This window comes from Hyperolius riggenbachi, chromosome 5 (genome assembly GCF_040937935.1).
Source record: "Hyperolius riggenbachi isolate aHypRig1 chromosome 5, aHypRig1.pri, whole genome shotgun sequence".
In the NCBI taxonomy this organism is placed as follows: Eukaryota; Metazoa; Chordata; class Amphibia; order Anura; family Hyperoliidae; genus Hyperolius; species Hyperolius riggenbachi.
In genome coordinates this window covers 156900877-156926738 of record NC_090650.1, presented here as the reverse complement: position 1 = coordinate 156926738, position 25862 = coordinate 156900877, and the positions used below count along the sequence as shown (strand labels likewise).

Sequence of the window (25862 nt, the reverse complement as noted above, 5' to 3'; positions counted from 1 at the left end):
ACAGAGGCATGTCATGAGGCAGAGAACATGCCTCTGTGTCCCATCTGCCCACCCACAAACCACTTCGGGTTCTCTTTAAAGTTTTCATAATCCTGTATAGAAACTAGAAAGCATAGATTTTTTTTTCTTTAAATCTAGGCACATTCTCCTTGGTATGCGAATATCCTTTACTAATTGCCTATTGCTGAACAGAATTTTAGGGCGGTACCTTGTAATATTTCCAAACTGCTTAAACACTAGATGAAACTCTGCCGAGGTGGCACTTCTGCCAAAAATCCAGCGTGTGTATATTCACCTGATAGATTGCTTCAGCCAAGTGATGGCCGAGAGCATTGTTCTCCTCACTTACCCTACCCATAATGTGATATCACTCCGCGCCTCCTTACCCTAAGCGTAGGAACCGATCATGCCAATTTCCTGCAAGTTAGGGATTCGCCTGAACAGTTTCGGCCCGGCGATTTCACCCGAGGGATTGGTTGCTGATCCCTGTTGTGCGACATGCCCACTCGCCTACCGGTATGTAGTTTGAACTGTATGATGATGCCCCACCCACAGTCTGCTTTTAACATTTTTATCTGGGCTTAACTATTTGCAGGTTTCTGTGACACAAAAGGATGATGTTTAAGAACTCTATTTACTAAGCTATGAAAGTATAGTTTGGACTTTGCCTTGAGTTGAGCTTTAATAATTTAGACTACTTAGAAACTTACATCATTTCTTTTTTTTTTTTTTTCCTTTTGAAGCCAATCTTCAGCTTCCAGCCAAGGAACTGCTGTCACTCCCCCCATCCACTCAGATCAACCTACTACAAACCCTCAAAGAGAAGCACCAAATATTGCTCCAGAGGTGAATCAAAACATTCAAATGAATGTTCAGGGGGGTCCTGTCATGAACGAAGAAGACCTTAACCGTGATTGGCTGGACTGGATTTACACAGTCTCCCGAGCAGCCATACTACTTAGCATTGTATACTTCTATTCCTCATTCAGTCGCTTTGTCATGGTCATAGGAGCTATTATACTTGTGTATATGTAAGTATCTTTACTGAAAGCAAAAAAGTTGGTTAAATACAATGTTCAGGAACAAGACTAATTTGCATGTTTCTTAGTGTTCTTCCTCCACATTACCGTTCTTGATATCATAGATTAGGCTATTACTGGAAAAAGTGAACCCCATACAGCGAGAAGTATATCGTATTTGGTGACATCTGGATCTTGAAAAGTAGACTGTTGAAGGGGTAATGTAATAGCTTTTACCTTCACAAGTACATAGGGATCAGGCCTATGTGGCCTAGACGTTGTACGTTTACAAACGTGCTGCATGTTAAAATCGGCACAATATGTGCGCAATAGTAGAATATTTGTTAATTTACCAGTATCCCACTACATTCTTTACCGTTAGTAGAATATTGGTAAACTTAAACAAATTCCATCACCCTAGCCTAACCTAACTCTCACGTTACCCCTCCCCTACTTATGACTTACATTTACCCCCTTCCCTACCTATGCCTCCTCCACCTACACCAACCTTCCCCCATAGCTGTCACACTGTCTATCGCCACTGTCTAATCGGGGGAGTTCTCCCCTATCCCCCTCTAAAGAGGAATACTCAAAGGACAGTTTCTGAGGACAAAAAGGAACTGCTCAACTACTGACACATTTAATAGAGTGTATACATCTTGAGAACTAATTCAAACAAAAGAGGTATCCACAGGGAATAATCACACAAGCTACAAGTAAAGAGTAAGGGCTGGTGCACACCAAGAGCGGTTCTGAGCATTTTTTAAAACGCTTGGGGATAGAAAACCGCTTGGCTAATGTATTTTAATGGGCTGGTGCACACCAGAGAGGCTCGTTTTTCCCCCAAATGCAAACTTGGGTCCTGCAGCATTTTTTAGATTTCTGAGGTGTTTCTGCCTCAATGTAAAGTATAGGAAAGTGGAAAACTGCTCTGAAAAACGCTAGATCAGAACGGTTTTCCAAGCGTTTTTGTTACAGAAGCTGTTCAGTAACAGCTTTACTGTAACAAAATATAAAATCTGATACACAAAAACGCTCCAAAAAATGCTAGGCATGTTTAGAAACTCCCTCTAAACCTGCCTAGAATCACTCTGAAAGACAGCTTAAAAAACCGCTAGCGTTTGTGGATCCGCTCGCGGTCTTTGGTGTGCACCAGCCCTTAGAGAAGATTAAGTCACCTTCTACCACAGTCTAAGACAGAGAATACAAATGGTGACTCTTCGAGGATAAATACTGTACATACTATCACAGCACAAGCCGATTAAATTAGCACTATATTCAGAGGACACTTGTCTATTCTGCAACTGGACACTTTTTGGATAAAGTTATGCCAACAAATCCAAGATTTACATATAAACAAGTTAAAATGTGAGATTTATTGGTACACTGTTTCCCTTCAAAAAATGTGCTAGACATTTAGCAGCGGGCAGAGGCGGCAACAAGGGTGAGTTAACACCCCCTGTCGCTGTATACAGTTTTATGTAAAACTCATAATTTAAAGGCTATAGAGTGGGGAAAATGTATATTAAAAATGTGCTAATTGCATTCTGTGGTGTGAAATTGCTTTATAGGAATGTTGAACATTTTGACTTTCTGAGTCAGATCACCAGTTTACAAATCGTATGGGAGGTGTTCAAAAAATAGTTTAAGGGGAAACACTCCCCCACCTTCCTATCCATCCCTCCCAACTTTTGAAGATGAGAAAGAGGTTCACTTTAACCCCACCCCTTGTGTGGACTTAAAGAGGAACTCCAGTGAAAATAATTTAATAAAAAAAAGTGCTTCATTTTTACAATAATTATGTATAAATGATTTAGTCAGTGTTTGCTCATTGTAAAATCTTTGCTCTCCCAGATTCACATTCTGACATGTATTACATGGTGACATTGTTACTGTGGGCAAGTTATGTAGCGGTTTCTAGCTGCTCTGGCTGTTACAGACAGCTTTAAACAGCCATTTCCTGTCTGTGAACATTGTTACATTGTGGCAGTTTGCCCAGAGTACCGCGGTATTCAGAGCCTCTTGTGGGAGGGGTTTCAGCACAAAATTAGTCACACAGCGCCCCCTGATGGTCTGTTTGTGAAAATCATTCTATTTCTCATGTAAAAGGGGGTATCAGCTACTGATTGGGATAAAGTTCAATTCTTGGTTGGAGTTTCTCTTTAAGCCACACCAATATTTTTTGCAACTGCTGTGAGTGCGCGTGTTAATGACAGGTGTGGGCGGAGCCAACCGTAAAATAATGGATCTATGTTTTCTCCCCAAACATTATTAGGCAAGTGATCCTCAAACATATACATCCACAAAACCACATGTAATATGTCATTGTTACCTCCAAAACCACATGTAATATGGCATTGTTACCTCCAAAACCACATGTAAAATGGCTTTACCTCCAAAACCACATGTACTATGGCATTGTTACCCTCAAAACCACACATAATGTCATTGTCCCCTCTAAAATCATGTAATATGGCAGCCTTTCCCCAAAACCACACATATTATTGCAGAGCTATATGGCAGCATTAAGTATCTCTAAAGTGGGACATGGCATGCTAGTACTTTTAGTTCTCTTTCATACAGGGATTCTTCTTAAAGGACTTACGAGGCGAAATTACTAAAAAAAGTAAATTACCTGCCTCATCTTTTAAGGCACGGAGGACGCCGTCCGCGCCCTCCGTGCCGATCCGCCGGGTCCCCCCGCTCATTAGCCCCCCCCCTGATTAACGCTACGTAGCGTAGATAGGCGGGTTGGCCCTAGAACTGCGCAGCTGCACTCGCGGCCAGGCGGACTGCGCAGCCGCGGCCAGAGGAAGCTGCCATGTTACGAGAGGCAGGAGAGCCCGACCCGGGCCGTGGGGTCGGCAGCTGGCCCGGGGGGCTAATGAGCGGGGGGACCCGGCGGATCGGCACGGATGGCGCGGACGGCGTCCTCCGTGCCTTAAAAAATGAGGCAGGTAATTTACTTTTTTTTAGTAATTTCGCCTCGTAAGTCCTTTAACACCCAGAAACACATCTTAAAATGTCCCACTTCACAAGCTGCCTTCCACTCACCCATCCAGCAGGCTGTCACTGCACTTTTGACCCCTAATCTGCCTCATTGCTCTGGCTGCTGATCCCTCTCCACTGACCAGCTGCAAAGTTTTAACCCTTTTCCAGCAGCAGTGCTGCACAAATCAGATTATTGGCTAACTCTCCTGTGCTGTATCCTCTGGGTTCTGACCACAATTCGTTGGAGGATTGATCACAAACACTTCCTGCTGGTGCTGATCGGGAGACAAGAATCAGCGCCAGCACAGCCAGGAATCTAGTGGGAGGGACAGTTTGTAGGGAGTTAAAGAGACACTGAAGCGAAAAAAAAAATATGATATAGTGAATTGGTTGTGTACTATGAATAATTACTAGAAGATTAGCAGCAAAGAAAATATTCTCATACTTTTATTATCAGGTATATAGTGTTTTTTTCTAACATTGCATCATTCTATAATATGTGCAGATTACACAACACTCAGCATTCAAAATGAGTCTTTCAGAGCAGTCTGTGAAGTAATGACCTCTCCTCTAGCAGAGAAAAAGTAAACAGTTCACTTACAGTTGAGATAATAAAAGTCAGATAACAGCCCTCTCCACGACTAACTTAAGGTCCATACTCACGGGAGACGGCCATCGCCGCAACCGCGTGGCACGCGCATGTTGCGGCGACAGGTCGCCCGTGTGCACGCGCCCCGAACCGTCGCCCGTCGGAGCTGTCGCCAGGCGATTGACATGTTCAATCGCCGGCTACAGCCGTCGCCGCAACCTCGCCGGAACTGTCGCTAGTCCCGCATGTGTATGCGGGCTAGCGACAGCTACCCATACACAGCACACGGAGCTTCCGGCGGGGGGGAGGAACCTCGGCGACAGCTTCCGCCGCATCGCTAATCCCTCTGCTGCCGTGTGGATGCAGAGGGACTTGGCGACGAACTGTCGCCGAACTGTCGCGCACACGCTCCCGTGTGCTAGCGACAGCTACAATTGTCCCCCCGTGAGTACTTAGCTTTAGTCGGAGAGCTTAATGGCTTGTTTGCATAGAGATAACAACTGGAGTTTCTCAACTCTTCCTGTACTGGAAACAATTAGACTGATGTATCTGATCTTAATGTTTTATTTCTTAGCTGTACTACACATACAAATCATAATATCATAATTTTTTTTTCGCTTCAGTGTCTCTTTAAGTGGTAGCATTGCTCACACAGCAGCAAAACAAGCAGCATGGAAATAACACAGGAAGTGGTTGCAGGCCCCCTTGATCGCTGCCAAAAGACAGCATCAAGAGGAACGTGGGTAGAGAAGCCAGCTAGTCAGGATTCAACCAGAAAGGGAGATTGACAGAATACTGAAATCCGTGGAAAGTCCTGCTGAAAAATGGGGCAATTGAGTAAGTATGCTCATATCTCACGTGCATTTGAACATCCTCTTTGTCATTCTCTGCTGTGTCCTCCCAATTACATCCATCCATTAACCATTTCAGGACCGGCATGTGTCCCCTCATTTAAGGACCAGAGAATTAATTTCCCTGGTGATCTAGTGGCACCACCCTCTTCCTGAAACATTCCTGGTATTCTAGGGCCCCCCCTCCCTCCCTCCCCTATGCAGAGATTGGCAGCAGGAGGTGATGCATCACAGCAGCCAGCCCCGTATTGAAGCATGTACCAGGGTCTTGGCTTGATGACATGCTTCAGTACAAACTGGCTGCTAATAAGGACGTGCGCAGCAATCTTTGGAGGAAAGTGGACAGGTGAGGCGCTTGTTTACCTCTATGATCATTACAATCACCTGCGATCATAATGATCAGGAGCCAATCGGCACGGCTCCTGATCAATGCTAGGAGATTAAAGTGTACCTGAAGCAATATATATGATATGATGAGATAAACATATGTATGTATAGAACAAAACTTATTAACCACTTCAGCATCACAGATTTTTTCCCTTAAAAAACAAAACAATTCACCCATAACTTTATTGCTACTCATCACACCTAAATGATCTATGTCTTGGGTTTTTTATAATCTATTTCTCCATTTCCATCCAATATAATTTAAAAATAAACAAAGATACCATAGATAAAACACGCACTTTTTATTTGCCCATTTGTCCCGGTTATCACATTTAAATATTTCTAGTACAATGTATGGCGACAATATATTATTTTGAAAAAAAAGGGCACATGTTCTGTTTTCTCATTGTACTCTATCCGTAATTAAAAACTCTTAACTTCAAAAGTAACAATAATATACCATCATGGCATACATATATGGAAATAACAATTTTATTGCTTTTCATTCAGTTTGCCGCTAAAAAAAATTCACATGACATAGGTCTCAGTTGTCAAAGACCCCAAATTGTATTCTCTTTCTTGTCACAGTTAGAATGATACTCTATATACATAATCAGATAGCTTTTTGGGCACATGGCACACTGTTAACCACAAGTAGCAGCAATGGATTTTTCAAGGCCATTTTTTGCATCAAAAGTAATTCAGTCATTCTTTCTTAGCAAAGTCCCTGGATTCTCATAACATTCAATTCAGGTCATAAACGTCACCATGCTGAAAACTAGTGACCCGGGCCTACTCAGATATACATATTTTGTATTTTTTGGACTTATCCGTTTTTTCTGATATTGCACCATTTGGTTGAAAATGGTATTTTTTGTTTTACAGTTTTCTTCACTTTGTCTCTAAAAATAATTCACATGACATAGGGCCTCAGCCCTCAAACACCCCAAATTCTATTATTTTGTTTGTCACGGTTGAAGTGATACATCATTTGCATAATCAGATAACTTTATGGGCACACAGCAGACTGTCAACCACAATTAGCACCAATGGCTTTTTAAAGGCCAATTTTCTCCCTAAAGTGTCATTCTTTTTTTAAGCCTGGTACATACTTTCAATTAAGATTGTCCAATCACAGACCAACTTTACCACCTTCCCATGTAGTATGAGAGTCAACAAATATTGAATATTATGAGCGGATTGTGTAGGTAAACCATCATACTCTAGTATGAGGTTTTATCTTCATAATCAGATTCAATATAAGAGGTGGTAAAATTGGTCACTAATTGTTGAATCATAATTGAAGTGTGTACCAGGCTTTAGCAAAGCATACTGAGGGCTTATTCATTTTTTTAGGAGACTGAATATGAACTGGAACACACATTGAATTTTTATTGGCCAATTTTACTACATCCATATAGTATGAGGGCTAACAGATTGTGAATACTATTAACAGATTGTGCAGGCAAGCTCTCATACTACATGGGAGTACATCAATGTCTCTAAACATAAACACAAACACATTGGTACTCACCATTGTAGAAGCTGTAGAAACGTGGAAGCCAGAAGATGTTCGGCAGCCATGCCAGGGGTCAGAGTGTGGTTGGTCAGTCATTATAGAGGTAAGTGGGTGGTTCGGCAGCCGTGCCAGAGGTCAGAGAGTGGTTGTTAGTCATGCCAGAGGCCAAATTTCAAAGAGTTGTTATCAGCCATGCCAGAGGTCAAATTCCAAAGAGTGGTTGTCAGCCATGCCAGAGGTCAGATCCGGAAGGTCAGGTAAAGTTCAATGGTAAAGTAAACATTTGGGCAGTGAAAGGGTAAAAAAAAAAAAAAACTAATAATGGACTGTGTGGTATGTATCAAAAACAGGGATTTAGGCATAGTCCTGCTTTTGACAGACATTTTAGACAATGATACCGGGTGTCCCTTCTAACTCAGTTTCTTTGGCAACCTCCGCACCTTTTTTGGGTGTATTGCTTTGATGGAGTTGGGGGACGTGGGGCAGAGAAATTATTTCCCTGAAATCTGATGTTTTTGGTAAGAAGTTCGTCTGGGTTCGGGGCAGGTTGTCCAGATTCAAATATCAGAGATCTTATTATAGCCTCCTGGAACTTTAAAAAACGTGGCCCCGTTACCTGATTTTTTTTTTTTGTATGTACTGTAGGTTTGCCCTCTGTTTAGTTTTTTTGTTTATGGCCTCTGATGGCAGGCCTTTCCTATTTGCCCTAACAGTTCCGCAGGCGGGAGTCTAGGCAGATAATAAATACTTAAAGCAGGACACTTGTATAAAAATTGTCAAAGGACAAGTGGTTACCCTGGCGGAGTAGAGGGTTGAGCAGGTCCAGTACTGTCCTCTCTGTTTTACCCATGTAGGGAGGGCATCCAGGAGGCTCTATCAAGCAGTCCTTCCCTTCCCTTAGATTTTAAATGAGAAGGTATATCCACTCCCACTTTCGCACAGCTTTTAGAGTTATCCCATACCGTGACCTTTTGCTGGGGATGTACTGCTTGATCACTAGCCAGTGGTACGGGACCAGGGACTCATCTATGGCTATTTTTTGCTCTGGCATGTAAGCTTCAGCTAATGATTTATTTAAATGTTTGATGAAGGGCCTCAATTTAAATAATCGGTCATGGGCTGGGTTGTCACGGGGGAGGTGGTCTGCATTATTGCTAAAATGCAAGCAGTTTAGCAGCATTTGGTAGCAGCGTCTGGATGTGGTGGCTGATTTTTTTTATTTTTTTTTTAAATCACAGGTCCATAGGGGTCCAAAGTGCAGCTAAAACAGAGGTGGCATTTGCCGCTATACGTTGGTTGGCATATACAGTATATTTGTCTGCTCACAGACACACTGCAGGAAGCTTTCTGGCATAAAGGGAGAAAAAAATTTTTTGGGCTGCATATTGCTGATGTCCACTAGTAGTCCACTCCTGGCTGTGAAGGGAGGGATATTCGGGTCCTTCATATAAGATGGCAACCACTGTAGGTGACATAGTTCATAGGGTAGCTGGTCCCTTTGTGCTACCCTTGCTAGCATTCTCTGCCTTGGCCTGGAAGCCCTCTGACCTCTTGGGTTGGCATTGCTGGACGTAGCTACGGGTAGTTTCGTCACTAGGGAATTTGACACCTGATGCTGATTATTTACAAACGCCCCCCTTTCCCCAAGAAAAACAACCAATTTTTTTTTTATAAGAGGATTGATGGGTTGGGGCACCGAGCATGACGCTGCATATCTTGGGGGAAAAGGAGTCCTCAGGATGTGGATAAAGCTAGCGTTATGAAAATGTACTCTATATAGTGCTGCAGAAGATGTCAGTGCTATATAAATACACAATAATTATATGGTAGGACATTAGACTATAACTATGGTACAATATGATTGTGAGCTCCTCGGGGGATATATGAAAGAGGGGGATGCATAGGAGGAGGGGGGGGGGGGATAAAGAGGTAGAGGCACAAGACAGAGAACGTGGTCGGAAATGAGAAATGGCAGGAAGGACTCTCATCAGGACTGCAGACGTCACTAGTGCTGTTTGGCAGGGACATGCTGTTAAAAGAAGCCACTACAATCTGAAAAGAGAAAAGGGTCATGGGGGAAGACAACTAGGTGGGAGGCGGAGTTGGGAAAAGAGATAAGATTAGATGCAAACAAGCTAAATTGCCTGGAGCTTGATTCTCTGCTCACTACAGAAGTCGGCTATCAGCACCTCTATCGCTTTCTTCTGCAACAGCAGACTGCCCTGCATTATTGATTAATTACTCTGATCAGGATCAATAATCAATAGTCCAGGGCACTACAGCAGCCAGTACACATCGCTGCTAATGACAGGCAACTTTTGAAGTGCTAAACACATCCTGCCACCTCTCCCTGCTAATGTCCCAGCTGCAGCACTACATCATTCTCTCTACTCACCCTGCTGCTCTGCACATTCACTCGCTGCAGGCTGTGTGTAGAGAACAAGGAAACACATTGTCCACGTGACGGGAAGGGGTGCTCCATCTACTGCAGGAAGTAGTACAGTCCCATGCACTGCCTGCTGCTATTTTCCAGAATGTTGCCCAAACTATGAAAAAAGGTCCCAGGTGGAAAAATACAGTGACTGAGCACCACAACAGCACCCCTAGCCATGGCTACACCCCCTGCTTGTGAGCACCTGCAGTTTTATGGTAGGTATGCCACTGGCTACAGGTGATCCTCCTTCAGATGCAGAATCAGTGTTACCAGGGCCTCTTGCCTGCCCCTCGCTCCTAGATTACTGAGCTGTGGATGGCCCAGCAGACTCAGAATCTGAGTTGCTGTCCGTTAAGTCGCTGTCTGACTCGGACTCAGGCTGCAAGTCAGAATCTGACTCCTCCAATTATTCAAATGTGCTGCTGTTACTGTCCTACAGAATAGCAGCCGCCTCTTCTGCAGAGTAAAATCTCTTCACCATCTTTATAAAAAATGTATATAGGCTAAATGTTCGTAGGCTACAGGGGCATTGCTAGCGGCAAAGATCAGTGGCACGTGCCACGGATCTATTCTGGGGTGCCCCGGATATCCCCCAGGGAGAGTCAGGCTCTACTCACCTCTGACCACTTGGTCTCCAGATTCTGCAAACATCTTCTATTCTGGGCTTCTCCTCCTAGTGTTTTTTTTTTTTTTTTGTGTTAATGGAGAGGGGGGCTTCATCCAACAAGTTGCTGGACAGTCCTACTTAGACCGCTTTTAAGTTTAATGTAAATTTGGCTCCTCCCAAGGCCACATCCACATTCTGGTGCGTGGCCACACCCATTGTGACTGGATTGTTCAATAGTGCCCCGGAACTCTTAGGACCTTAGGAACACCCCTGGTAGGCTATATACACACTTACGTAGTGGGTAGACAATTTAGGTAGGGAATGTTTCTATTTTATTTATTTATTTTTTAAAAAGAGAGGAAAAAGGCTGCAGAATGTCCTTGTATGCATGTGCAGAATAAACGCCTTCCATATGGCATATGTATATTTACGTTTTAGGGCTGCATGGCTGTGGGTGTTTTCACTTATAGCCTGCGTACAAACGAGACATGGGAGTGGCATTTGTTGGGAAGAGAAGGTGGGCAGCATACTGCAGCTTGGCTGCTTCTAGTTGTTGCTTTACAACATTTACATGTGTATTCTGATTTACAGGCACCAAGCTGGATGGTTTCCTTTTAGACCAGAGGAAGGTCAGCCACAAGCAAGAGATGATATTGCAGATGTGAATCACGACAGAGTGAATAATAATGATCTTCTAGAAATGGTGAGTTCTACAAGATTTACTGTTTTATTTTTTGTACTGCAGCCATGCACTGTTTCTTTCAAATGTAAACTGCTGGTGAGTGTCCTCACTATAGCATCATAGTAACAGAGAGACACTGATCTCCTCTAACTATCCTGGGTTCCATCTGTATTAGAATCACAATACAGAGATTTTTCATTTTACACCAACTTAAAACCATACAATCTGCCTGTTATGATAAACCAGAATGGGTGAATGTTTATTAGTAGGACTTTCTGACTGACAGTAAAGCCTCGTTCGCATCATACGTGCTTCCGTGCGCATTTGGAAGCGTGTATGATGTGCAACACGCAAGAACAGAAGTAGGGCATAGACAGCCCTTCTGCCGTTCACATCAGATGTGCTGCATAGCAATACAATGCGCTATGATGCGCTTGCGTACTACTGCATGCATTCTGCCCACAAGCGTAGAGCTGACCCATTTACTGTAATGAATGGGATCAGCGGCACAGATGGCGTGCGATCATGTCTCGCCCCTTGTAGTCATTCACCAGGCATACCTTCTAAATTGGATATTCGGTACAATATAAACAAACATTAGGGTATCTGTCATTACGGCAGCACAGGAGCATTGCACAGCTACACAAGCAGCGAAAGTTGCAGCTTAATATTAATACAGATGGGTTACATACTGACTAGCAGAGACGTTTGTTTCTTTGCCCACAATACTGGAGCTACTGTATTAGAGATCCTATGAGCAACAGGTGTCAGAGCACTAATCCGGGAGACAGAGCCAGATAGAATACTTTGGAAGAAGGGCCATGGTGAATAGATTTTAGCCCTAAACAAACCAGAGGCGGGAAGGGAGGCATGAACATTTAGGGATAAAAAGTTAAGTTGGATCATATTCAGATTTCCCCATTTTTCTAGTGGTGCAACCAACCGCCCCATGCAACTAAAGAGAAAGAGAGAGAAAAGGAAGGCAACTATCGAATTAGAAGAAATATAAAATGGTAGTTACACTTCACCTGTAGTGGACGTCATCCACTCATCCCTATCCCAGAGTATCTAAGAACTATTCTCATTCGGGGTGGTACCATACCTCTCCTGTCAAGGCAAACCTGCCCTCCACAGCTTTGCAACGTCTACCTCCACAATCTTAAAGAACAACAGCTGTGAGAGGGATATGGAAGCTGCCATATTTATTTCCTTTTAAAGGATACCACAACTGAAAAAATGAAAGGTGCGGTGGCCAGGGAGGGAATATTAGATGCTTACTGCCTCTCTTGTTCCCTGCCGTCAGCCGCCGGTCTTTTCAAATAGATGCCGGTGTATGTGCGTTCTTCACCGCTTCTGCTGGAGTGTAATTTTGGGAGAAGCAAGTTCACTCCCCTGGCTCCCCCTTCCGTGGAGTGCAAGATGTTATGGAGGAGGAGGCCAGGGGAGTGAACTTGCTTCTGCCGAAATTACGTGCCGGCAGAAGTGGTGAAGAACGGACATACTGCACATGCGCAGCGCAGTATGTCCGGGATAGAGGTCAGGACAGTCGTCTGGACACTGGCATCTATTGGAGAAGGTGGCGGCTGACGGTAGGGAACAAGAGAAGGGATAAGTATCTAATTTTCCCTCCCTAGCCACCGCACCTTCTATTTTTTCAGTTGTGGTATCCTTTAAGCAATACTAGTTGCCTGGCTATCCTGCTGATCCTCTGCCTCTAATACTTTTAGCCATAGGGCATGAACAAGCATAGGCAGATCAGACACTACTGCAGCCAAATAGATTAGCAGGGCTGCCAGTCAACTGGTATTGTTTAGGAGTAAAAATATGGCAGCCTCCATAGTCTTCTTACTTCAGTTATCCTTTAAGCCTTTTAACTGCAACAACATATTACCATAGCTATTTTCCCTATAACAGACAAGACAACTAGACTAGACAAATAAAATTTATATCGCGCTTTTCTCCTGGTGGACTCAAAGCGCCAGAGCTGCAGCCACTAGAGCGCGCTCTATAGGCAGTAGCAGTGTTAGGGAGACTTGCCTAAGGTCTCCTACTGAATAGGTGCTGGCTTACTGAACAGGCAGAGCGAGATTCGAACCCTGGTCTCCTGTGTCAGAGGCAGAGCCCTTAACAATTACACCATCCAGCCACCAAATTATAACAGAACAGCGCACATGAGAAAAAGGGAGATTGCAGTGACCTTCATTATATCAAACACCCCTCCCTTTATCGCTGGTGTGAGTTGAGAGGGGGGGGGGGGGGTTGATGTACACTAATGATGCACCCCAACTCAACCCATTGGACTCCTCCTCAAACACATCCACCCCACTTAGTTCCTCCCCCCCCCCCCAAAAAAAAAATCACTGAGTTAACTGCTTCAAAGTGACCCATTTCTATACTCTCCCTTTATCTCCTCCCTATAGTGCAGATCATAAAGTCAACACCATTTCTGTTGGCCATTGCTATTGCTGACCTATAGGTATGGTACAAGGCTTTGCACTTCAACTTGCATCCCCTTTTCTCTTTGATGCATACTGTACATGCAAGTTTTGAACAAGTTGTAATTGTAGTAAATGCTCTTCTGGTCTGTTTATGCAACAAATAGTCAATAATGAGCATTCCTTTAGAATTCCAGAAAACTGGTGCCGTGATCTTTCCTGGATTGTATTGGAGATAAATTTGTGATTCTAATGCTGGGAATACACGGGTCGATTTTGCTGCTCGATTTCGCACCCGATCGTTTTCCACGCTCGATTATGCAGGAGATTTTCTTATCTTCCATTTGTTTTTCTTATCTTTTCCTATTGTTCCCTATGCAAAATTGAGCGCGAAATCAATCGAGCGGGAGATTGGATATGTCGAAAATGAACAATCGAGCCATCTAAATGGCTCAAAATCGAGCCGTGTCTTCCCAGCATAAGGAACCATAATGTTTTACTCCTTAGATACCATTTTGTGTCTAGATCAAACTGGTTGATCTTAGTCTCATCTATTGTAACAAACTACCTATATAAATCCTCTGGATTATGCTAGATTTCAGTGAAAAGTTCTTGAGTAATAAGAACATCTTCTGTCTCTTCTTACTGCATGTCAGAGTTTGGGGTACCTACTATGTCAACAATTTTCTTATAAGAAAAAACTAAGTTTATCGAGAGCCTGTGATAGTGTTATATGTTAAGTTAAAGGAAAATTCAATAAGTAATGATGGGTACACACAAAGTTGGGTTACCACTAAAGCAATCACTGTTAACAGCAGGTGGGGAGATTGACCCCGATCCCACTTGGGTTAAAAGTCGATCTCTGTAGACAGAAAAAATGAGGTAACACCCCTCCACCAAGAGTCCATGTGATAAGACAAAGAACAGGCGTAAAAAGCTCAAAAACATTTGAAAAGGGAGGTAGTGGTTGACAGGGATGCTCGGATAGTACTTTTTAAAATCCGAATTGATCCGGATATTCAGATATCTGGATCTGGTTCGGATATCCGAATCGGATCTTTTAGATATCCGCAAAAATTCGGATATCCGAATGCATTATTCGCGGATATCCGTACTATTCGGATATCTGAATAAACAAACTGGAAGTGCTTTTTAAAATGGTTTAAAAAATGTTTTTGACCTTCAAAAACCCCTTTCTACCCTCTACCTCTTCCCTCTTTCCCTCCTCCCCTCCTTCCTCCTCCCCTCCTTCCTCCTCCCTCCTTCTCCAGAGGAGGAGGAGGATCTTGTCTTCCAGGGATGTGTAGGATGTCAAAAGCATGCTCACATACATTGGCCGGGAATCGAACCCAGGTCAACTGCTTGGAAGGCAGCTATGCTCACCACTATACCACTAACACTACAGGCTGAAGCCAGCCTAGCTGGCCTGGGAAGGATAAAAAGCTAGGTGGCCATGCAACCATTCCTGCTAACCTATAGCTTACTTGTGTCTTACAACACATTGGCTTAAGACTTTACCAAATCCAATGCTCCAATATGGGGAAGCTTCTCTGTTTGCTGTTTTTTTTGTTTTGTTTTTAAGTGTGGTGTCACAGTTCACTCATCACTTCAACTACAAGAAAGGCCCAGGAGTAGTCTTAGCTACCGTAATATCTATGTTACGGCAGGGCCCTTATTACACTTTCTCTTACAGGGCTATGGAAACAGTTTTGTCCATGTGATAAAGCGAGGTGCAAAAATGAAATCATGCCTAGCAGAGGATGGTTTCGTTCCATCAACCTCTGGGTTATGGGCCCAGCACACTTCCACTGCACCACTCGGCTGCCACACAGGGAATGCTTCATTGTAGGAAAATAAAGTGATAAAGCGAGGTGCAAAAATGAAATCATAACTAGCAGAGGATGATTTTGATCCATCAACCTCTGGGTTATCCAGTTCGGCCTATCTGGACGAGTTTCCTCGTCCAGATAGGCACTGGCGCTGCCGCCGGCTCGTGCGCGCGATCGGGCGCGCCCCCGCGCGCGCTCCTGCTGCCCGCCGCTAGCCCCCCGATCAGTGAATGGGAATATAATTCCCATTCACCGATCTAACTTCCCCGCAGAAATACCGATGCTTTCTCTCCAGAGAGCGCGGTATTTCTGCCCCCAGGAAACAACTCCTCAGCATTTTAGTTCCTAGATGCGAGCTGGTTCGCATCTAGGACTTTTTTCACTGTGGCCATCTTGTGGCCAAATAGTAAACTGCACCCACATACATTTTTGATTAAAAAAAAAACATTATTTTACATTTAAAATTAGCAGTTTCCCTCCCACACCAAAAATTACCCACATACACTTTTTTTTATAAAAAAAAAAAAAAAAAAAAAAAACAAAAAAAAAAAAAAAAACAACATAAATAGTTACCCAAGGGTCTGAACTTTTTAAATATGCATGTCAAGAGAATATGTTATTATATTATTTAAAGTTATAAGCTTATAAATAGTGATGGACGCAAATTGAAAAAATGCACCTTTATTTCTAAATGAAATATCGGCACCATAAATTGTGATAGGGATATCGTTTAAATGGTGTAATAACCGGGACAGATGGGCAAATAAAATACATGCGTTTTAATTACGGTAGCGTATATTAATTTCAAACTATAATGGCCAAAAACGGAGAAATAATGAATTTTTTCCGTTTTTTTCTTATTCTTCCTGTTAAAATGCATTTACAGTAAAGTGGCTCTTAGCAAAATGTATCACCCACAGAAAGCCTAATTGGTGGCGGAAAAAACAAGCTATAGATCAATTCATTGTGATAAGTAGCAATAAAGTTATAGGCGAATGAATGGGAGGTGAACGTTGCTCGGATGCATGAGATTTTCGGCACTGCGGCGCTGAACCGGTTAAGGGTCCAGCACACGTCCACTGCACCACTCTGCTGCCACACAGGGAATGCTTTGTTGTAGGAAAATAAAGCGATAAAGCTAGGTGCAAAAATGAAATCCTAACTAGCAGAGGATGGTTGTGATCTATCAACCTCTGGGTTATGGGTCCAGCACACTTCCACTGCACCACTCTGCTGCTGCCACACAGGGAATGCTTTGTTGTAGGGAAAAGTGGTGTTAAACTTCTTGGAGCAGACTTACTTCCTCCCTCCAAAAGACACACACATCCCCTAAAAAATCATTTAGCAGCAATTGTGTGCACATTGTCTGTGGTGCAATTGGTTAGCACATTTGGCTGTTAACTGAAAGGTTGGTGGTTCAAGCCCACCCAGGGACGGCCTTGCCTTTTGTGTTCAACAGTTGTCCGAAGAGAACCCCAGATAGCCATGTAAATTAATCTCTCGCTCTAGTGCAGAGTGGCGCAGTGCAAGTGTTTGCGCAGTGGTTGATGGATCAAAACCATCCTCTGCTAGTTATTTCATTTTTGCACCTCGCTTTATCGCTTTATTTTCCTACAACAAAGTGTTCCCTGTGTGGCAGCAGAGTGGTGCAGTGGAAGTGTGCTGGACCCATAACCAGGAGGAGGAGGAGTAGGATCATTCTTCTTGTAATCCGAATATCTGGGAAATCCGCGGATATCCGGGTCGGCCGTCAAACTATCCGTAGATAGCTATCCGGATTTAAAAAAAATCCAGAATCCGAATCGGATAGTGTAAAAAAGTTCGGATATCCGGGTTACCCCGATAACCGAAATCCGGATGAGCATCCCTGGTGGTTAACTTAACTCTCCAAGTAGACTCAAGACAGTCAATTATCAGAAAAAAAACACTTCTGTTTCTAACTCCAATTTGCGCAGCGCGTTCCCTGATTCAACAGCCCACTTCTTCAGGCTATAACAGGAGCAACTGTTTTGTGCTGTGAGCCAGCAAAAGTGCATCTGTCAAGCATTTTATGCTTATAATTGACTGTCTTAAGTCCACTTGGGGAGGTAAATCCACCCCTACCTCCCTTTTTAACCTCTTGCCGACCGCCTAATGCAGATTGGCGGCGGCAGAGTGGCTGTTTTTCCTCTGTGCCGCCATATGCCGTCATCTTGCGAGGAAATCGATTTGCAGGGAACAAGCACTTGTAAGGACGCCCGTTCCCATCTGTGCACAGGGGAGTTGTGTCATCAGTCTGCCAGCCATTTATCAGCACTGGTAGGCTGTTTATTTTGAAAAAGTCTAGTAAAAGATGTATAATACACACTGTTTAGTAAACGGTGTGTATTATAATGGCTGCCTGCTTCTCTGGTGGTCCCCTTTGATCGGATCGACCACCAGAGGACAGGCAGCCCTGTGAGTAAACAAAAGCGCCACATTTCAGGTACATTTGACCACTGATAACTGGTCACCCCCTTCCCCTGTTTTTTTCTTCTTATCGTTGCAAAAACACAGTACAATCGCTGCAGTTTTGATCTTTTTTGATTTTTATTAGCGATTTTTTTTATTTATTTATTTATTTTTTTTACTTCGCTAGTCGTTTTTTTGCTAGACAGGTGCTCTTTTTTTCCCTGGATAGTCTCATAGGAATACCCCCTAAATTTAGTCTGACCAAAATGGCAAAAAAGGGGTATAGCGCTGACGAGGCTTACAGGATTCTGGCCCTGACGGATGAGAGAGATGGGCATGCCTCATCCGCAGAATCCAGCAGGTCAAAATATGAGCCTGTAGACAGCAGTGGCACTCTGACCGATAGCTCAGACGACGAAGTTGGGGTCCCTGCTATAGTCAGGCGTACCCGACCCCGTGTTATTGGACCACAGGTTGCGCAGGATCAGCCTCAATTGCAGCAGAGTGGTGCTAGCGCTGACATGATAGCGGTTTACATGGTGAGGTATACACCAGACATGTAGCACATCCTGGACCTTGTACCAGCACTGTCATATCCCCTGATTCTGCGGCAAGCACCAGCAGGGCAGTTCAAGCTGGTACGATGGCACATGCAGTAACAACCCTGTTGCAGCCACCACAAACACAGGCCCCTCGCCTCCCAGAGGTGCAGGCAAATCCGAATGTGCAATCCCCTTGTTCAGCCACACCCGTAATGCCTCCTTTCACCGCTTAGTCTGTAGTTCATGTGGAGACAGTTCATTTAGGATTGGCCTTTGAGGTTTTTTTAGCTGTTCTTCACCATGGATCTCTATGACTTACTTGTAGCAGAGACCAACCGTTTTGCCACACAATATAAAACGGCCAATCCGGAAAGCTTCTATGCTTAACCTTTCCGGTGGGAACCAGTCAGTTTCCGAAATTAAAAATTTTTGAGGCCTTCTCCTCAACATTGGTTTAACTGAAATAAATGTATTGCGGTCCTATTAGTCTACGGACCCAATAAATCACATGGCCATGTTCTCTGATGCTAAGTCTAGGACACGTTTTGAGGTCATCCTGCGCTTCCTGCACTTCAACAATAACACAGCCTATCATCCAAGAGGCCACCCTGCTTATGGACCGGCTCCATAAAATTTGGCTCCTCATAGACTACTTGTCATCCAAATTTGCAGACGTCTATACACCCCAACAGAGCATCTGCATAGACAAGTACCTTGTAAATTTTTACTGGGCATGGGGTCTGGGGTCAAGCTGTATAAGTTCTGTGAAAGGGCCACCGGCCATACTTATCGTTTTAGGGTCTGTGAGGGAAAAGACTCCAAAACTGGAGCCGGTCGGATGCCCTGACTATCTGGGGAGCAGTGGCAAGATAGTCTGGGACTTGGTGTCACCCTTATTGCACAATGGGTACCACTTATAAGTGGACAACTACTACACAAGGGTGGCCCTCTATAGGCATTTAAATTTAGTCAAAATTGGCTGCAGTTGCACCACGCGACCTAGTCGCCAGGGCTTCCCCAATGGCTCGTTAGTACCCAACTTGCACGGGAGGAGAGGGCCGCCTTGTGTGACAGAGCTGCTCGCGTTGAAATGGGGAGACAAGAGGGACGTTTTCCTGCTGTCCACCATTCACGCAGACATGACAGTCCAAATTGAAAGGGCAACTGAAGTCGTTGAAAAGCCCCTTGCCGTCAAGGACCATAACCTTAACATGGCAGGGATGGAATTCAATGACGAGATGTTGGCTCCATACTTATTTCCCGAAGCATCAGACGCTAGTATATGTAGGTGTCTGTTTATCTAATTCAATTGGCTGTTTACAATCGCTTTGTTCTTAACAGTAAGGCTGGCGCATTGCGTTGGGGCAAATTGCCGCACTGCTACTGCAGCCTACCGCTAGCTCATACCTATGTTATTGCCCGGCTCCTGCGGCGATCTGTTTCGGGCACCAAATACAACCAAAAGTAAGCTCTATTTATGAGAGGAAAAGGATGTAAAATTCATTTGGGTGCTAAGTTGTATGACCGAGCAATAAACCGTTTAAAGTTGTGAAGTGCTGAATTGTAAAAAATGGCCTGGTCACTAGGCGGGTATAAACCTCTGGTCCTCAAGTGGGTAAACTGTTTTTAAGTTTTTTTTGGTCTGCTTTTGGCGTCTCTGTTCTTTGTCTCGCTCCCTCGAGTTTGTGCGGCGAAGACTATTAGGTTTAACTCACCCAATCGCTCATTCCAGCTGCAATCTCCATGGCAATGGCCGAGTCATGCGACATGCGGGTATGCCATGACAGCATGTCAGATGACGATGCCATTGCCACGGAGATCGCCACTGGAAAGAGCGATAGGGTGAGTTCCGTTTGTTGCTTGCTGCGTACAACTTCGAAAGCATGGTGGGAGGGAGAGGATGGGGTAGAGAATCCTGCCATCTAGCAGATGGCTGGCTGTACAATGGTCGTGGGCCGAATCCGACCACCGGCACTAAACCATAACTATTAAATCTGACCAATACTCCTGCCCTACTTTTGCCCTAAATTACCAGTATACGATGTTTCAGCTACTGAGTAGCTGAAGGCCATGCCAAATTTATTCCCCAGCACCAATAACCTGGCACAGCACTTCCACATACAATAGCCTAACATTTTGTTTATATCCTAGTGCAGCATTTCAGCTACAGAGTGAATCCATGCCAATTTCATGGGTGCCATGATCAACTGAACTGGTGGGTAGCTACAAAGTAGGCAAGTAACTCATTACCAGTACTACTCTAAAGTACAAGTGTGCCATATGAGAATTTGTGGACTCTGCTATTGGGTAACTGACCATAAATCTGATAATAAAGCTAACCCTAGTAGAATGTATAAATGTCTAACATCCAATGACTGTATCCATAAACCAATTGCCAAAGCTAAAGTTGGTCGTAACTAAAATATATTCTTTCATAAACAATTGTTGTGTCAAAATACTATACAGTGAATAATAGGAGCCAAAGACTGCTTAAAATGTTAACCCTTAAACCACTAGTTTGAAACGCATTCCTTTTTTTTTTCTGCTTCATCTCAGGAACGCCGTATGGATGAAGGAATTCAAGACAATGGAGCAGATGATATTGTACATAATGCTGCTGCCCCACGCCCAGGAATTGTCGCATCAGCTTGGTCATTCATAACTACCTTCTTCACATCCCTTATACCTGAGGGCCCCCCACAAGTAAACTAGATCTGCTACTGCTTACTGCAGGTTCATGCAGGAAACAGGACAAGGTATATCTTGGTTTACTTGTGTAATCTCAGTCATATTATGTTTCTTTTTCTGTTCTAAGTCCCCTCAGTAGTATTACTATTTTAAAGATACCCTGAGGCAGTGTTTCAAAAAATAACCTCCGAAAAAGATTACCTGCTGCAGTTAGTCCTCTGGGTCGTGACGCATCGTTTTTGCCGTTTAACTACTTCCGGATCATAGCATGTCTTCATGTTTCAGCTGACTCTCCTTCAGAGCTGAGAGGCCGTCAACCTCAGGAAGGGGGATAAAGGAGGCGGGTACGGGCATGGAAGGGGTTTTCCAAAGGCTGGAACGGTCGTTCAGGGGAAAGCCCTTCCAGCTAAGGAAACCCTTCTATTTACAGGTTACCGACAAACAGCATGTCTGCATTTTCGGGGAGCTGAGAGGACATAGAGATAGGTAGTTGGCTGGGGAATATCCCCCTGTGCCCCAATTCATTGCTAAATCCGCCTCGGGTACACTAAGCACAAATTTTCACGCACTTAGTTTTGGGCCAGTTCACCTTTTCTCCTAAGTTTTCTCCTAGGAGATCATTTTTCGTTTTCTGTTTAAAATAACTTTTCAACACTCTGCAATTGAAAAGAGAAAAAATTTAGGATAAAAAAGTTATGTCCTATTGTCTCGTAACAGGTTAAAAAAGATAAGTCTTCCTCTTTTTGTTTTTTGTTTTTTCATCAGAAAGCTTTTAAGGCAATACTAGTTTATGCTTGATAATTATTTTGTTAATGCTCACCTACCTTCAGTATTGTTGATGATTAATTTATTTTGTTAAGTTTTCACCCTGCAAATTAGAACAATGCATACATGATTTTCATTCATATAAAGGTATAACTAAGACTGCTGCATTTTTTTCCAAGCTCTTTAGAAAAGGCAGACAGTTTTTTTTTAGGACTGATTATGTTTGCAAGGGTTTGTGAATGTTGCTATTCTTGTTCATTTAAATACACCACGTGGTTCAAGGTCTTTAGGCACCAAAATAGAAACTATGGTCATTTTATTTTAGAATTTTCGAAGCAAACCCAAGGTGAAATAAAAAAAAAAGAAGGTTACTTTGCCTAAGAGGGAAGCCTCTGGATGGTCAAGAGGCTTCCCGTGTCCTTCTCGACTCCACTGCCACTGGCCATGACCCTCTTTTAGTTTGGGGCTTGCACAAGCACGGCTGTGCTGCACCTACGCAGTAGCATAAAGCTGCCTGTGAACGAACGGCTTCAGCATGCCACGCAGACATGGCTATACTTGCGCAAGCTCTTGTACAGAGCGTGGAGCGCACTCACTAGAACACAACTGACGAGCTCTTGTTGGATATGCTCAGAGCATGCGGCAATGGTGGGTCGAGAAGGACACAGGAAGCCTCTGGACTACAGAGTCCCACTACCTATGCAAGTATTTTTTTTCTTTTAACCTCACCTGTAGTTCAGCCCAACTCCATTTGTGTATTGGTACTCTGTGGCAGAGCTTGTAATTTATAAGCTTATTCATTTGCTGAGATCTTGACAGTCACTTTTAAAGTATCTGGTAAGGGACTCTTGCACCAGCCACTTTTTATAGCAGGTGCTGTACACTGCAGTCTTCTAGCACAACTGCATTTGGTCAGGTGACAAAATTATTTAAAGATGCAGAAGCCTTGTTTCACACAGAAAAATAACACTTGGGCACTCTGTTTTGTAAGCTGTTGGGTGGTCTGTTTAAATTTGTGGAACATTTATGGAACAAGTTTCCTTTCCCAATTTGATAAACTAAGCAGCAGTCCTCTGCGTGGGTCATCCTGTAGATGAAATAAAAAAAAATGAATCTCTCTTTAATATGTCTTAAAGGACACCAGAAGTGATACTGATATGGAGGCTGCCATATTTATTTTCTTTTAAGCAGTACCAGTTGCCTGGCAGTCCTGCTGATCCTCTGCCTGTAATCCTGTTTTGCCATAGACCATGAACAAGCATGCAGCAGATCATGGGTTTCTAACATTATTGTCAGATCTGACAAGATTAGCTGCATGCTTGTTTCTGGTGTTATTCAGACACTACTGCAGCCAAATAAACCAGCAGGGCTACAAGGCAACTGGTATTATTTTAAAGGAAATAAAACAGCATCCATATTTGTCTCACTTCATTTGTCCTTTAACCACTTAAAGAGACACTGAAGCGAAAAAATATATATGATATAATGAATTGGTTGTGTACTATGAATAATTACTAGTAGATTAGCAGCAAAGAAAATATTCTCATATTTTTATTTTCAGGTATATAGTGTTTTTTCTAACATTGCATCATTCTCTAATATGTGCAGATTACACAACACTCAGCATTCAAAATGATTCTTTCAGAGCATTCTGTGAACTAATGACCTCTCCTCTGGCAGAGAAAAAGACATTTATTTACTTACAGTTGAGATAATAAAAGTCAGAAGACAGCCCTCTCCACGACTTTGAACGTCAAAGTCGTAGAGCTTAATGGCTTTTTTGCATAGAGATAACAACTGGAGTTTCTTAAAGAGAACCCGTAACAAAAATTGCATCCTGTTTTTTATCATCCTACAAGTTCCAAAAGCTATTCTAATGTGTTCTGGCTGACTGCAGCACTTTCTGCTATCACAGTCTCTGTAATAAATCAATGTATCTTTCCCCTGTCAGACTTGTCGGCCTGTGTCTGGAAGGCTGCCAAGTTCTTCAGTGGTAGGCCTCGTTCACATCTGCTGCGCTGAAAAGCGCATGGTAAAAAACGCATGCGCTTGTGCGCGCTTTAGTCAGCGTTTCTGTGCGTTGCGCTGCGCTTCTTTAAAGCACGTTTTGCTTACTGTAGCAGCAGCAGTTGTCAATAAAACTGTGTTTTTGTATGTAAATGTATTTTTTTCTCCAATTAGGGGTAAAAAACGCATGCGCTTCTATGCACTTGTACGCGCTTCTATGCGCTAAAAAAGCGGACCCATTCACTTGCATTGCTGTGCGCTTTACAGCTCAGCGCACAGAAATGCATGCAACCCTACGTTTCTGTAACGCTGCTCAGCGCAGCGCATAGATGTGAACCAGCTACATTTAGTTACATGGACAAATCAATACCTTGCTGATCGCACAGGGCAGTGCGCTGTGGAAAGCGCACAGAAACGGCCCTGATGTGAACGAGGCCTTATGGTTCTGCTATGAACTCCCCCTTTCAGGCCCCTCTCTGCACACTGCCTGTGTGATATTTAGATTAGTGCAGCTTCTCTTTTCTCTCTTATCTTTTACAAGCTGGATAAATCGTCCTCTGAGCTGGCTGGGCTTTCACATACTGAGGAAATTCAGACAAGGGCAAAGCTGTTTGCAGGAAGAAAAGAGCAGCTTGAAACTTCAGTGCATGAGATTCTGCAGGGGGAAAGAAACACACAAATGATCTCTTGAGATTAAAAAGGAAGGGTGTATACAGCCTGCTTGTGTATGGATGTATTTTCTATGTGTGGACATACTGTACATCAACCTACTTCCTGTTTTGGTGGCCATTTTGTTTGTTTATAAACAAACTTTTTAAAACGGTTTTTAACCACTTTTAATGCGGCGGAGAGCGGCGAAATTGTGACAGAGGGTAATAGGAGATGTCCCCTAACGCACTGGTATGTTTACTTTTGTGCGATTTTAACAACACAGATTCTCTTTAACTCTTCCTGTACTGGAAACAATTAGACTGATGTATCTGATCTTAATGTTTAATTTCTTAGCTGTACTACACATACAAATCATAATATTATAATTTTTTTTTTCACTTCAGTGTCTCTTTAATGACATGCTGACTTATAAAAACGTCCTGCTAGAGCCTCTTAATGGCTCCAGGACGTTTTTATAAGTCAGACAGTGCTGCTGCCACTGTGCACGTGCACGTGAAAATAGTGGGGGGAAAAAAAAACAGCAAAGAAAAAATACACCTTTATTTCCAAATAATATGTTGTCACCATACTTAGTACTAGGGACATAATTAAAATCTTGTGCTAACCAGGACAAATAGGCAGATAAACTGTGTGGGTTTTATGTACAGTAGCAGTGTGTATATATTAAAACTATAGGGGATGAAATTGGAGAAATGGTGTATTTTTTCCTTGTATTTCCCTTTAAAATGCATAGAAAATAAAGTAATTACTAAACACAAATATCAACCCCAAAAAGCCCAATTGGTGGTGAAAAAAACAAGATATACCGTATTTTTCGGACTATAAGCCGCACTTTTTCTCCCCCAAAAGTGGGGAGAAAAAGTTACTGCGTGTTATAGTCCGAATGTAGCACAAACCTACCTATCCTGGCACTTGTTTCCATTCTATTGAAGTGAGTAGAGGGGAGGCAGCAGCGCTATCCATAGTGTTTCAACGCCGCTGTAATTACCTGCAGTACTTTACCTTTGATCTTAAACTTTAATTATGCCCTGCAGCAGCCCGATCCTTGAAGTAGCCGCTGTTATTACCCGCAGTGCTTTACCATAATCTTAATCTTTAATTGTGCCCCGCTGCGCTTTACCTTTGATCTTTAATTGTGCCTCGCTGCGCTACCTTTGATCTTTAATTGTGCCCCGCATCGCTTTACCATTGATCTTTCATTGTGCCCCACAGCAGCACGATCCGTCGGACCCACAGCAGTGAGATCCACAGCGCTTCCAAGCGGCATTGGAGCAGCCGCTGTAATGATTTGCAGGGACTGTCATGTTGTACAGCTGCCTCTATCTTCATGCCCAGGATCAGCGCAATCCCAGCTGATGGACATTTTCGGCCGCTTTAGTGGCAGAGTCCTCAGAGGCTTCCGTACTGCCCTGTGT

General features: G+C 43.4%; 1 protein-coding gene across 3 annotated transcripts in view; it reads left to right on the top strand.

The window, feature by feature from the left end:
* Positions 1 to 25435, top strand: part of HERPUD2 (HERPUD family member 2) — a 321312-nt gene extending 295877 nt beyond the window's left edge. For all 3 annotated transcript variants that reach the window (XM_068236392.1, XM_068236391.1, XM_068236390.1), the window contains 3 exons: positions 744 to 1031; positions 10989 to 11100; positions 20872 to 25435. In XM_068236392.1, coding sequence (XP_068092493.1) covers positions 744 to 1031; positions 10989 to 11100; positions 20872 to 21027 — 556 coding nt within the window. In that variant the 3' untranslated portion in view covers positions 21028 to 25435. The remainder of the gene's footprint in view (positions 1 to 743; positions 1032 to 10988; positions 11101 to 20871) is intronic.
* Positions 25436 to 25862: the final 427 nt, after the last annotated feature.